General features: G+C 44.7%; 1 protein-coding gene and 2 non-coding genes across 3 annotated transcripts; all 3 read right to left on the bottom strand.

Annotated features, from left to right (window-relative positions):
• Positions 1 to 3: 3 nt before the first annotated feature.
• On the bottom strand, positions 4 to 13,856 carry DKC1 (dyskerin pseudouridine synthase 1). The gene is made up of 15 exons (XM_050775440.1): positions 13,620 to 13,856; positions 11,699 to 11,766; positions 11,139 to 11,225; positions 10,670 to 10,761; positions 10,274 to 10,458; positions 9,595 to 9,659; positions 9,273 to 9,399; positions 8,350 to 8,480; positions 7,797 to 7,940; positions 6,102 to 6,222; positions 3,752 to 3,870; positions 2,993 to 3,096; positions 2,417 to 2,495; positions 1,364 to 1,501; positions 4 to 882 (listed from the first exon to the last, which is right to left on the bottom strand). Exons 1-15 carry the CDS (start codon positions 13,633 to 13,635, stop codon positions 814 to 816), a joined length of 1,545 nt encoding a protein of 514 aa, XP_050631397.1. The 5' UTR covers positions 13,636 to 13,856; the 3' UTR covers positions 4 to 813.
• On the bottom strand, positions 2,567 to 2,695 carry LOC126947027 (small nucleolar RNA SNORA56). The gene has a single exon (XR_007722881.1). It is a non-coding gene; the product is annotated as a small nucleolar RNA SNORA56 (small nucleolar RNA).
• Positions 8,123 to 8,254, bottom strand: LOC126947022 (small nucleolar RNA SNORA36 family). The gene has a single exon (XR_007722876.1). It is a non-coding gene; the product is annotated as a small nucleolar RNA SNORA36 family (small nucleolar RNA).
• Positions 13,857 to 14,549: the final 693 nt, after the last annotated feature.

Below are 14,549 nucleotides of genomic sequence, written 5' to 3'. Positions count from 1 at the left end.
CACTTCAAATAGAACATAAAGGTCCCTAGATTTTTAATCAAAATATTTTACAATTTTTGCTCTGCTAGCATGAGATCACCAACAAGAAAACCCAACAGGAATACATTAAAAACTTAACAAATTGACTTTAATAAGTAAAAATTACAACATTCTTCTCCCAGCAATGAACAATTTCATTCTTTAAAAGTAAACGAGGCCTAAAACAAGACGGCACAGGAACAAGTAGTCAGATGGATTTAGGTGAACACTGTACAGAAGCTTTGAGGAAGTGCAAAGGACTGACCTCTAGGCCAGAACAAGATGGAAAACTACCAGGCCCGTCAGACACCAGCATGGACAAAACTCAGTTATACTGAATTCAGAGACAAAATTCAGTGACACTCTTCTATCACTTATTTACGGTTGGTTCTACACCATTTCACTGAGCAGACTTAGTTTTTTGTTTTGTTTTGTTTTACAAACCTTATAAACAGAGGGGATAAAAAAATGCAAACTAGGACTATGATGTTAAGACAACCACTAGCAGACAGCTGCGGACAGTTACTGGGTCTGAAGGTGAGGCTCAAACCGAGAAGTCATTGGGATAAACTCTGCCTCTTTCATCACCCATATCCTTAAAACAGGACAAGATGGGATGACCACACCAGGTAACATCACCGAGGTCTCAAAGTAGCAGCTAAAATGTGCCGGAAATCTTCACCCTGTCTAGGACCTATGTTCCACTCTCTCAGCAACAAAAGGATCTATAACATGTTTTCTTAATAAGGCTTTAGTTTCTCCTCCAGCTGGACACAATGCTTCAAGTGGCCTTCACTACTCAGAAACCAATTCCACCTCTTTTGCTTTCTTCTTCTTCTTCTTCTTCTTGGTGGTATCACTGTCCTAGAAAGAAAGAGAATGAAAGCTTATAGATACCGTGGGATCCACTAACAAAGCTATCACTCTCCCAGAAGGAAATCTGGTAAAGGTCCACAGTCAAGCAAGCCTTTTTTCAGGACCTGTAAGGATATTTTGGGTTAAATACTACATGTGACACAAAGTTCTGCGAACCTTTCAGTGACACCCTAGTGGTCTACTTTTGGAAGTAGAAACATTCAGATCACCATCCTACACATCCTCTCCACCCCACCATCAATAGAGCTGTAAGTGTAAGTGGTAGATGCCGAGTACCTCTATCTGTCCATTCCACAGGGAGGGCAAAAGCAGTCCAGGAACATGGGGAAGCACTAAAGGCACTCAGTCGCATGCCACCCCCAGGCCACAGCTCCTCCAAGAAGAGTAACAAAGCTGGTACCACCTGGGTAATTCTTTCCCCATGGAGGGACTAAGCCAGCCCAAGGAACCTGAACATATCTCCACACACCCCATCTCCAGGCTCGGCCCCGCTCTCCAGACCAGCCTTGGCCTTCTTGTCCTTCTTACTCTTCTTCTTTTCCTTCTTGATCAACTGAGGAGCTGCTGGAGGGGTCTCGTCACTTTCACTCTCACTCTCTCGCTTCCGCTGAGATGAAAGCAATTGGTTAAGTGTTAGATATTGGGCAATAATGGACAAGAAAGGTTCAGTGAGTCAAAAGGTAGTGAGGCACCGAGAAAGATCCCAACTGAATCCAACAGGACGTTTTGTGACTACAAACCCGGACAGGGCTTTAGTTTACTGAGGATTTGAAGACAGTCTCATCCCCCAAATCCAAGAAGCCTTGAGGCAGGCAGAGAGGAGCAGCACAGCAGCAGCATGGGGCTTGGGGATGGAAAGGCCCAGAGAAGCTGTTTCTTTCACGACTGCAAGGACCTCTCACAGAAAGCAGGCAAAGCAGGAATTCACATCTGACAAGTCAGAAGCTCCTCCCACACAGTCTTGTGCAGGATACTCAGTACCGCCCCCCGTTTCTGAGTACAGACCTGTCATTCTGTGCGCTAATGCCAGCAGCAACATGGGGTGGAGTTGCCACCCCATGCTTGACTGACTCTTTCAACACCAGGTGGTGCCGAGTTAAAATGCAATTCTGTTCTCTGCTGAATTTCGTATGGCCTCGAGTGTCCAACAGCCATGGCCTCTGATTTCAACACATGTGTCCTACCATTTGACCCAGGGTGGGGGCCAGAATGACACACACACCAGCACCCATTCTATCCCTGTGTTGCTGCCATAGCTGAGGTAGGAGTCGAGGCCGATCTGATTCCTGAGCCCACATTCCTCCTCCCAGCAGATACGACAGGGAATACAAATCAGAGGAGCCTGCAGAGCCCAAACAAGCACCCCAGGGTATAAGGCAGCATTACCTGTGTATGCACTACACCTCTGACGCCAGGGTATATGGCTAGACTGCAGACAGTCACAAAGTAAGACGAATGCCAGTGCCTCTTAGGATTATCTCCCTAAGCACATTCCAAACTGATTACAGCATATGCCACTCACCTTCGCAGTTTTTGCTGCTTCGGCAACTACCTGCGGGGCTTTTACCACTTCAGCAACCACCTCTTTTTTGGCAGTCTCACTGAAAGAGAAGAGGTAGCAATAGGTCAAATTCACTGAATGGCTTTCCACGGCAGTACTGATGTTATGTAGTGTTATCTGGCAAGTCTCAAACCACCATCAAAATACTGACGCTGGACAGAAGAACTCACCACTTACTGTTGCAGACTGACTCCCTCTAGAGTCCCACGAGCCAGACTAGAAAGGGGTAACTGTCTGCCGTGCAGGCCCACACCCCTAACTGGCCTGGGCAGCCAAGACTTCATGGGAGCCAAAGAGCTGGTTCCTGTGGTCCTGCATTTAGCAAGTTTGCCCCAAACCAAGTGACTCCCCCTCCCCTGGGCTCTACAACCTCCGTGCTCACCTGTCCCTCACCTGTCGTCTATGTACTCCTGCATCCAAATGGCAAGTGGGCACTCTCTACCCTCCCATCCTCACCTGTTGTTGACGTACTCCTGCATCAAGGCAGCATGTGTGCTGTCTCTACCCACCCCTGGCTCTGAAACATCCTGCCCTCACCTGTAGTCAACATACTCCTGCTTCCAGGTGGCAGGCGTACTCTCTGTGGGCTTCCCGTACTTGTCCAGAAGGCCCTGCTTGATCATCAGCTTCTTCTGACTTGCCTGGTGGAACATCAAGGTGTCAACATTAGAATGGTGTCAATGCGGAAGCGGGCATGGTGACTGCAAAGAATAGAACAAGGTTCCTCCCTGGTGTATTCTCAGCAGGGCCTCAAACTCCTCTCCAGAGCATTCAGAATTCGCCCACTAACTCCAACACACACAGGACTTGTTGAAGGTCACAAAGCTTATTAGTGAGAGCCTCTGCAGACATATGTCCCCACCACAGCCACTCTACTCTTTTGCTTTTGCACATGCTGCTTGCTGCCTCCCACTGCCCTGAACTCTCCCCTCCCCTCTTCACTTCATCAACACCTAATCCACTCTTCACACTGGTGTGGCTTAACAGATGATCTCTTGCCCAGACTCCTTGAGCACTGTGGACACTCCAGGTGACAGCCACCTCTCTGCACTTCTTGGTAGCCACTAACATGAATGAAATTTGCCATTCCACTGTGTGATTACGTAAGTAATGCCCAACTGTTTCCCCTCAGACTGAAATCTCTAAGGCCCAAGACAGGGCCTGTTTCCACTCATCAACAATCCAGAGCCCAGCACAATACAAGGCTGTGGTGGTGAAATACACCAATAGCTGCCCAAGTATTCAACAATGCCAAACAAAAGAACCTGGCAGAGCACGCAACCCAGTACCACTTACCTTTGGACCTAAACCCCACTTCCGAGGGTAAGTGTCTCTCTCCATGATCACTCTCTTGATCTTTGCTACTATACCATGATCGCAGGTAGAGATGACCGCTGTGGTCATTAACGCAATAGCTACAGGCATTGAATAAAGAAAAGAATTATTTGAAGGGGGAAAGAATTGATAATTGATGAGCCCCAACTCTACTGTTGTATGCCACTTTTAAAACTCTGAGCTCTACTACTTTAATTGGGGTTTCCTTTGCTCAGGATATGCATATGGAAGAAATCCCCCATTATGAGAAGGAGGCTTCTGAAATGATGTTAAACTTCTCAAGTTAAAAAACACCTAACCAAAGCACCTAACGATACACATAACAGGCTTGCAGCTCAAGACATCTATAGGAATGGCATGCACACTCCCTTTGCGGCCACAGAACCTTTGAAGTTTTAAGGATTCCTTTTCTGCTGCTGTCCATAGGCCATGGCTGGCCTGCCTGCTCACAGAGCTAAGGAATCCTGATGACATGCTTACTTCTGGTACATATTGGACCCATTAAATGAATAGCTCTAAGGTTCATTCGCTAAGAGGGTGCAGAGCATTTAAAGTCTTAAGAGACAATCCAACAGTAGCTAAGCTTTCACGAGTTAAAAAACACTGGTACTTTACATGGAACCACAAAAGACTCAAACTAGCCAAAGTGATCCTAAGCAAAAAGAACAAACCTAGAGGAATCACATTACCTCACTTCACATTATACTATAGAGCTACAGTAACCACAATAGTATGGTACTGGCATAAAAACAGGCACATAAACCAATGGAACAGAATAGGGAACCCAGAAACAAATCCACACAGCCACATTGAACTCATTTTTGACAAAGGTACCAACAACATACACTGGGTAAAAACCAGTCTCTTCAATAAATGGTGCTGGGAAAACTAGATATCCATATGCATAAGAACGGGACAAAATATCCGCAAACTACCCATCTGACAAAGGATTTATAACCAGAATATATAACGAACTCGGCGCTATAGGAAAAAAATCTAATAATCCAATCAAAAAACAGGCAAAATATTTGAATAGACACTTCTCAAAAGAAGATAAATAAATGGCAAACAGGCATATGAAAAGGTGCTCAACGCTGATCACCAGAGAAATGCAAATCAAAACTACAATGAAATATCATTTCACTCCAGTTAAAATGGTTTATATCCAAAAGACAGACAATGACAAATGCTGGAAAGGATGTGGAGAAAAGGGAACCTTTGTACATTGTTGGTGGGAAGGTAAATTGATACAACCACTATGGAGAACAGTTAGGAGGTTCCTCGAAAAACTAAACTGAGCTACCATAGGATCCAGCAATCCCACTGCTGGGTATATACCCCAAATAAAGGAAATTAGTGTTATCAAAGAGATCACAATAGCCAAGATTTGGAAGCAACCGAGGTGCCCATCAACAGATAAATGGATAAAGAAAATGTGGTACATATACACGATGGAATACTATTCAGCCTTAAAAAAAAAATGAGATCCTGTCATTTCCAATAACATGGATGGAACTGAAGATCATGTTAAGTGTAATCAGTCAGGCATAGAAAGACAAACATTGCATGTTCTCACTTATTTGTGGGAGCTAAGAATCGAAACAATTGAACTCATGGACAGAGAAGAGTAAAAGAATGGTTACCAGAGACTGGGAGGGTAGTTGGAGGCTGGCAGGGAGGTAGGGATGGTTAATGGGTACAAAAAAAAAAATAAAGGCAGATCACCTGAGGTCAGGAGTTCAAGACCAGCCTGACCAACATGGCAAAACCCCATTTCTACTAAAAATACAAAAAATTAGCCAAGTGTCATGGTGTGCACCTGTAATCCTAGCTACTCGGAAGGCTGAGTCACGAGAATTGCTTGAACCTGGGAAGCAGAGGTTGCAGCGAGCCAAAGTCACGTCACTGCACTCCAGTCTGGGTGAAAGAGCAAGACTCTTGTCTTCTTAAAAAGCAAAAACAAAAACAAAACACCAACAACAAAAACAAAAAAATCAAATGAATGAACAAGACGAGTAAGACCTACTATTTGATAGCCTACTATTTGATAGATTATAGTCACAGGGTGACTATAATCAATAGCTTAAGTGTATATTTTAAAATAACTAAGGTGATAGATAAATAACTAACAGTAAAATAGGATTGTTAGTAACACAAAGGAGAAATGCTTAAGATGGACGCCCCATTCTCCACGATGTGATTATTATGTATTGCATGCCTGTGTCAAAACATCTCATGAACCCCATAAATATATACACCTACTATGTAACCACAAACATTTACAATTTAAAAAATAAACATCCCCTCTTACCCATGCAGATTGCTTCTCCTTTGGTGGTGATAACCACAATCTCCTGATTGACCTCAATGCCATCCTCATATCGAAGAACACCTGGAAGCATGATCTTGGCCCCATAGCAGATAGCATTTACCTGCAGAGATGGCACCATGTGTGAGGGGCCCAGCTGCTGCCTTCCACCCCACTCCCACACCACAGTAAAGGAAGACAACAAGGGGGTGGGGTCTGACTCCATGAAACAGGGATGGCACTGACTGATAGCCCACTAGCTGCAAGGGGCATGAAGGGACTCAGAAGAGCAACAGCCACCTCACTGTGCTAGGCACCACTCTCTGCACTTTACACACACGACTTAAAAGTCGTAAAGAAGACTTTCAGGTTTTCAGGTTCTAGAGACTCACAGGTATTTTCATTTTATTTTTTTATTTTTTGTTTTCTGGCAGAACCTCCCTCTGTCGTCCAGGGTGGAGTGGAGTGGCACGTTCTCAGCTCACTGCAACCTCCACCTACAGAGTTCAAGTGATTCTCGTGCCTCAGCCTCCCAAGTAGCTGGGATTACAGGCATGCGCCACCACGCCCAGCTAATTTTTGTATTTTTAATAGAGACGGGGTTTCACCATATTGCCCAGGCTGGTCTCAAACTCCTGAGCTCAAGCAATTTGCCTGGCCTGGCCTCCCAAAGTGCTGGGATTACAAGTGTGAGTCACTGCACCTGGTCGGTATTTTCATTTTAAACATAAAAATAGCCTTGGCATTCCTTAACTGCTCCTCTCTCCTCCTTATCAGGAGAAAGAATAGATTTACTAGAGATCCAGGCAATAACAGGCTCCTAAAGAACTTGAAAACAAGATTACTGAGGCCTGTTGAACCAATCACACAAAAGTCTTGGTGCAGAATTTATAGATCAGTAGGTACAACTTAAGGCTTCCTCTCCAGAAGTTCAATGGTGCCCAAGGCACCCATCTGCCTCATGCCATCTCCACTCACCTAGATCTCTTTTGCTGATCACATTTGACCCTCCCTTTACATTCACCCAGAAGCCAATGGTTTGATAAGGAGAGGTTATCACATTTATGTTGTCCACTGTTTTGTGACTGAGTTTTTTCAACTATTATGGTGCCATCTTTCAGTATTTATTACAGCGTATACACATACAAAATATGCAAACATCTGTACAAGATTTGAATATAAATAATTACCAACTACAAACATTTTAAATATCCAGAAATTTTTATCCCTCAAGTTAGAGAAAAGAGAGTATGCTTTAATTTATAAAAGGCCAACTCTCTGATCATCATAAAAACACAGCTCACAGCCTTGATCTCCTGGGCTCAAGCGATTCTCCCACTTCAGCCTCCCAAGTAGATGGGAATATAGACATGTGCCACTACACCTGGCTATTTTTTATTTTTGTGACGACAGGGTCTTACTATGTTGCTCAGGCTGGTCTCAAACTCCTTCCTGGGCTCAAGTGATCCTCTTGTCTTAGCCTGCCAAAGTGCTGGGATTACAGGCATCAGCCACTGTGCCCAGCCTAATGTGCCTTATTTTTAAGTATTCCTACCATTAAACTTTTACTTTAAATTAGTATACTTGGTTTGGACTTGAAAAAATAAATAAATAAAACCCAAGGAAAACAATAAAAAGAGCAAGCCTCATCTTTGGAGTATGTTCTGTCCAAATATAAACTCCTAACCCGGAACTTACTGCACTGTCTTTCATAACCAGCCGTTTATGAGATGTCAACAACTTTTCCAAAGGGTAAACAACTCGCCGCAGGTAACTCTCATCCTTGTGGTTATCATATAGCCACTGAGCATCAAGCACATCGTGCATTGTCACCATGTGGTCCTGAAAAGCAGCCATGTATGAAAATAATTCAGTTTTTTTGCATCTCGGCCCATCAGATCCCAAACTTCCTAAAACTGAATGTAACTTGTCTACTAGTCCAAGCTCATTATGTCTTCAGCCTCTTCAGTCCTGGCTCTTCCAGGCATCTTTAACCACTGACGTATTAGATCCCAAGCAGGCATTTTTGTAGGCTGGGAGGCAAATGAATAGAATAATACTTCCTACCCAATCATCTCCCTTAGTCCATTTTAATGTCCCAAAGTTTAATTAACAGAACAGGGAAGCTGCCCTGGACTGAACTCAACACTTTGGAAAGCGCCTTTCCCACAACATGAAGCAAGTGGAGTGCCACCAAAGGCTGGCAGATGTTAAGAACAAGCTCTAAAACTTCTAGCCCCGTAACACATACCTTTTCACTCATGACTCCAGAACGAACCCTCCGAAGCTCCTGCATCTGACCACCAACTCCCAATAACAAACCAAGGTGCACACATAATGTCCGAATGTAGGTGCCGGCCTCACAACTCACCCAAAAGATTCCTAAGATATACACACAAAAGAAAAGCAGCACCTACTATAAATACATCACTGGTTGAGAAATGGTTATCCTTCATCTGAGCCATCAAGACTAGAGGTGACAGACAGAGGGCATGACTAACACAATATGCCAAGGGCAACCACTTCTTAAAATATAAGCATTTGTTGTATTTAAAGATCTGTAATTCTGATATTAACAGAATTTTTAACACTTAGTTGCAGGTATATTCAGCATGGTATGTTTCATGGATGGGCGGAAAATAGGCATTGTCTTAAATTTACTTCTGACAACTTAATCTGACCAGCCCTGCTAAGTATTGCTATGTTTAAAAGAAAAGTACAATACAACTGTTTATTGTTGCTTTTTGCCATTTGGTAGCATTTTACACGTAGGCTTCAATCTGGAGAATACTCTGGATTCAACAGAAAAACCTTTTAAATGATGTTTTGTACAACAGAAACTTCTAAGCAGTCAAAATTGCAACAAGTAAAAAACACATGCAAAACATACTTTGCTGAAAACACCTTTGAACAAAGCACCGAACTACACAAATGCAGAATGAAAATATTTCAATTCCAGCAGAAGCAGTCATCATAAAAAGTACAAAAGCCATCTCACTTTACTAGGCACTGTTCACTGTTTAACAAAAGATAATAAAAACTATTGCCCACAGACAATATCCCAGCTGTAGCGCAGGTTTCAGAAAGTCTTCAACTTCGAGGGCATCTACTTTTAACAAGAGAACAGAATCCTGAAGAATGTGTTCATACCCACTCACAGACCTAATGACCCACCTAATCTTCTTTCAGGATCGTATTCAATCATTTTGCTCTCGTAGATGGTCCTCACTCGGAGCTGCCTCTTTACTGCAGCAATAAGTGGGGGTCGCTGGAATAGGGCACCTGTCAGAGTTTCTAGGGCCTAAGAACAAACACAAAGCAAAACAAACACCCTCATCAGAATGTAAATGTGCAGTCACTGGTCCAGGCTGGCTGTGGCAGCTGACTGAAAAGGGCACAAAAGGAGTCAGCCAGGACAGCTAACCCATCTCCAGATGTTTAGGGGCTCAGAGATCCAAATCAACAAAGGGTGTCCTCCCTACAATTGCAGACTTACCCTAGAAAGCTGGGTCCCCCCTTCAATAGCATTGTGCAGCCGGACAATCCCCACATACTCTTTGCCTGAAAAATGACAAGAGTAGTCAGGTTTGGCCACTGAGTTTTCTGTTTTTCATATTTCTTATATGCTCAGTCACTCCCATTTTGCACAACAGGAAAAGCAGGCAGCTTGACCTTGTGTTTCTATAAAATCTGCATGAAGACAGATTTCATGGTGATGATGTAGGAAAGAATGAAGATACTCTCTCACTGGGAATTCAATGTACTGACAGGGACAGTTGGGAGTACCCAGTGTAGAACCTGCCTGGAAAAAGCCTTGCAAGATCAGCAGGCTTTTCTCAGATAAAAATGAAGGAAGGATACTTTAGGCAGAAGCAGTGGCACAGAGTGAGAAGCCTAGAGTGACAAGCTGAGAGCTGAACCTGGACAGAGTTCTGCCTCCAGGCTACAAATGGATCCCATCAGCTTGATGAATACATGCTTAGTATGTGGAATTCCAAAAAGGGTGGACCACCAAGATCTGGCAGGGGACAGAAGGTACACAGAAACCAACAGTATCTCTGCTTTAGGATTTTTTTTTTCCCTAACGAAGAAATAGTTTCCAGCAGACAAAACATAGAAGGGAAATACAGAAAGCTTTCCACTCTAGCCAGTCCTTCCCTCCCTCTCCCAAATACCTGCACTCTGTTGTGACTTCACCAAGCGAGTGGCTCGTTCTATGCACACGATTAAACAACCAGTCACCTTGGGATCCAGAGTACCACTGTGCCCTGTCTTCTCCACCCTAAGTATCCGTCGAATCCAGGCTACCACCTCATGGGAAGAGGGGTTAGAGGGCTTGTCAAGATTAATGAAACCTGTCCTAGAATGAAAAAAAAAAATTAATGTATAACCCACTCCTGTGCGCCAATGAAACAACACATCTAGAGTTAAAAGAAAAAGAATTCACTGTGGGTACAGGTTATATATTCAAGACAAAGCTATTCTGGCATGTCACTGCCTTCTTGAATAGCTAGTGTGAAAGCATTTTCAAAAGAAAGTAAGTTTGCACAGTGCCTCCTCCCAACACTTACCTGATATAGTCCCCAATCTCTCTCTTCAGAGGATTTGAACCACATGCAAGAGGTGTATAGTGTGTTGTCCTTACATTCAGCTTATCAAAATTCTACAAAGCAACGACACAAACAAAACAAAATACCATGTCGTGAGCACATGTAAAAAAAGAGTCAGTACCACTATGTGGCCCACAAACTGGCATAGGTCTGCAGGATGGACTAAGTACAAAAACTGAGAACTGTTTACAAACTTAGCAATTTAACATTGTGGGGATATTTATTCTACAACAGTGTCAAGTGCACTGCAAATTTTTTAAAAAACTTGGTTCTTCATTTCAGATACCTTAAGGAATCCTGCTTTAAACTGTATCAGTGGGCATTTCCTAAAGTCAAGGATGCCAGCAGTAAGCATTCTCAATCAATTGCTTAACACTTGGAAATAACATAAAAGCAGGCATTCACCTGATGCACGATTTTAACCACATACCTTTAGCAGAAGGGGCCACTGAGACGTGTCCAACTTAGCAACTTTGGATTCGGGTTTGATAAGAAATTCTTCAGCGTGTTGTATTTCCTTCGACAGGACAGAAACATAACCTATTAAACTTCCCACCCGATTTTGAACAATTCCATTACTGCCATGGAAATGTATGCCTTTTAAATAGAAAATAAGGCTTCCTATGTATTTTCACTGGGACCTCCAAGGGAAAGAGAGAGAAGAAATGAACCAGGAGTACAGAGGGGAAGTGAAATGCCACTAAGATAGGTCCAAACATTTAAAGAGAAAGGGGGATGGTGGGTCTGTGGGTGGCATAAAGAAGAGAAATTCAGAGAGAGCAGTTGGTTAAGGCCGGCATCACTTAGTAAGCTATGCCTGAAGGACACTTGGACTGTCTGGGGCTCTCATTTCAATGCTTTTTCAAATCTACACAATGACCACCAATGCTGGCCCATTCCTTGGAAACCTTTAAAAACACCTCTTTCTTTTAGTTTGTTATTTAAGTAAACCTTTTTAGTCAAAGTGAAGTCAAACACATTACTACTCACAGCTACATCTTCTTCTGGCAATGACTTCCGCTCCTTTTTCTTCTTATGTTTCTTTGGCAAAATAATTACTAAAAAAACAAACACAGGATTCGGGAATTTTCCCCAAGAATAAATGAAACAAGAGTTTAAAATAAAGACCGAAATTAGGTCAGGCAGGAAATGTATTTTAGGTCTACGATTACAGTTACATGTCACATAATGTTTTGCAAGGACAGACTGCGTATGTGACAGTGGCCTCTATAAGATTATAACAGAGCTGAAAAATTCCTATCTCCTAGTGATGTCTTGATGATCCTGACCCTGTGTAGGTCAAGGCTACTGTGTGTGTTGTGTGTGTTTGTGCCTTAGTTAACAACAAAAAAAATTTTTTTTTAAGAAAAAAATTAAAAAATATTTAAATAGAAAACTTATAAGGATATAAACAGAAAATATTTATGTACAGCTGAATAATGTGTTTGTTTTAAGCTAAGTACTATTACAATAGTCGAAGTAAAAAGTTTATGAAGTTACAGTAAGCTAAGGTTGATTTATTCTGAAGAAAAATATATTTTTATAAATTTGGTGTAGCCTAGGTATACAGATTACAAAGTCTTCAGTAGTCTTCAGTCTGAGGCCTTCACATTCAGTCACCGACTCAGCCAGGGCAACTTCCAGCCCAGCAAGCTCTATTCATGGTAAGTGCCCTCCGGTGCACCACTTATAACCTTGTGTACTATATATATGTGTGTGTATATATATATATATATATTTTTTTTTTTTTTTTTTTGAGTGGGGGGACCCTCTTTCCCCAGGCTCGGTCTCCCGGTTCTTAAGCAATTCTCCTGCCTCAGCCTCCCAAGTAGCTGGGATTACAGGCGTGTACCACCACGCCCACCTAATTTTTTTGTAATTTTAGTAGAGACGGGGTTTCACCATGTTAGCCAGGCTGGTCTTGAACTCCTGACCTCAGGTGATCCGCCCGCCTGGGCTTGCCAAAGTGCTGGGATTACAGGCCTGAGCCACCGCGCCCAGCCCTGTGCTATATTTTCACTGTCCTTTTTCTGCTTAGACATGTTTAAATACACAAACTCTCGATGCTGTGTTCCAACTGCCTACAGCATTCCGCACAGTACAATGCTGTCCAGGTTTGTAGCCTAGGAGCCATACGCTACACCATATACAGCCCAGGTGTGTAGTAGCCTGTGCCATCAAGGTTTGTGTAAGAGTCCTCTGATGTTCATACAATGATGAAATCGCCTAACGACCCATTTCTCAGAACGTATATCCGTAGGTAAGCGAGAAAACAAAGTGTGTAAGGCCAAATAAATGGGTCGCACGGCTGGGTAACTGACTGCAGGCTACTGCACGTGTCTGCTTCCCTTCCGGTTCACCACGTGGCTATGGCAGGGCTTAAATACCCAACAGAAGCACTCAGGCAGCGGGCCGGAAAGTTCCACAAGCGACCACTCGACTGTCCCCACGGGCTTGTGGCCTCTAGAACTTTCTTGCAACTTGGAGCTCTATCCCTGCTCCGAGGTCCCTCGGCTCCTTTTCTTCTCGGCCCCTTTCCACTACCCTTGCCCCCCTAGTCGCATGGAGCTGTAACGGCGCTGTCCGGGCTGGCAGCAGCACAGACACTGCCACGTCCCCCACCACCACAGGGTGGGCAGCACGGCAGAGGTCCTTCGACGGCGACCCGGACCCCAGAGAGGTGAGAGAGCCGAGCCCCATCATACTAAGTCACCACGAGGGGCTTCCACTCTCGCGCCCTTGCCATGGAGCCAGTACCGAGCGACAAGGCCGGCTTAAAGCCTGGCGAAGAAGAGGCCGACACGCCGGCGGGAACCAGAAGGAGGCGTGCGCGGGCCCCGATACCATCCCCCCACCCCCAGCTCCCCGAGTCGCCCGGAGTTAGCACGGCCCGGACGCCTGCAGCCCTTACCTTCCGCATCCGCCATGTTATCCTGCACCGCGTGCGTGCAGCCCGGACCACAGCTGAGAGACCGACCGCAGACTCCCGCCGCCTCGGTCCCGTCAGGCCGCGCTGCTAGGACCCACCCACCCGCGCACCGCCCTGTGCGTGCCTTGCCGCGGGGCGGGAGGGGGCGGGGCCATCCCGGGGGCGGAATCCGAGGCGCGCGCTGGTAGTCCGCGCAATGCGATTTGTTGGCTTGGCCAGTACGGAGGGCGCGACCGCGCGTGCGCATCGAGCCTCAACCAGCCCGGTTGGCCCAGGCTGGAAGCGCGACTGCCGCCCGCCCCGGCAGCCTGGAGTCGGTGGGCGTGGCCTCAGCTGTAACTGGTTCACCTCCGGTTTTAGCTCCGCGCCTGCGCCTGGGCTCACGGCTGAACGCTCCGTAAACAGTACTTCTTTCTTTGCTTTCTCACACCGACCCTTTCAGGTTGGTGTTGGATCAGTCCTGATTAATAAGTGAACATGTTAAAGCTCGGAGAGGTTGAAAGCCCTTTGCTGCTTGCAGTTCCCATCCAGCTAGAGCAGATGGCCAATAGGAGTAGAGTGCGTGCTGCATGTTGACTTTTAAATTTTCCAGCAGCAACATGAAAGAAGAGTAAAAAGAAAAAGGTGAAAATGATTTTTATAATGAATTTTTTTAACCCAGCGTATCCGAAATATTATCATTTCCACATATAGGCAAAACACAACAGTATGAATAGGATATTTTACATTTTTTTTTTGTCCCCTCACGAAGACTTTCCGGAGTGTGCGTTTATGCTCACGGCACACTTCAATTCGAACTCCACGACCGGGCTTCACGCCAAACAGCAGAGACAAAGCACTGGCACTAAATCTCATAGAAACAGGATGAGCCTGGGTATCATGATAGGCAGCAGGGCTGGAAGCTGGAACCAA

This window comes from Macaca thibetana, chromosome X (genome assembly GCF_024542745.1).
Source record: "Macaca thibetana thibetana isolate TM-01 chromosome X, ASM2454274v1, whole genome shotgun sequence".
Classification (NCBI taxonomy): domain Eukaryota; kingdom Metazoa; phylum Chordata; class Mammalia; order Primates; family Cercopithecidae; genus Macaca; species Macaca thibetana.
The sequence above is the reverse complement of the archived record's forward strand: the minus strand, read 5'-3'. Positions and strand labels throughout refer to the sequence as shown.

Coding starts and splice junctions, on each gene's coding strand:
- DKC1 (XM_050775440.1), bottom strand. Junction 10,459..10,669: donor GAGATTGGGGACTATATCAG/GTAAGTGTTGGG, acceptor TTTTCATTCTAG/GACAGGTTTCATTAATCTTG. Junction 1,502..2,416: donor AAGCAGCAAAAACTGCGAAG/GTGAGTGGCATA, acceptor CTTTCATCTCAG/CGGAAGCGAGAGAGTGAGAG.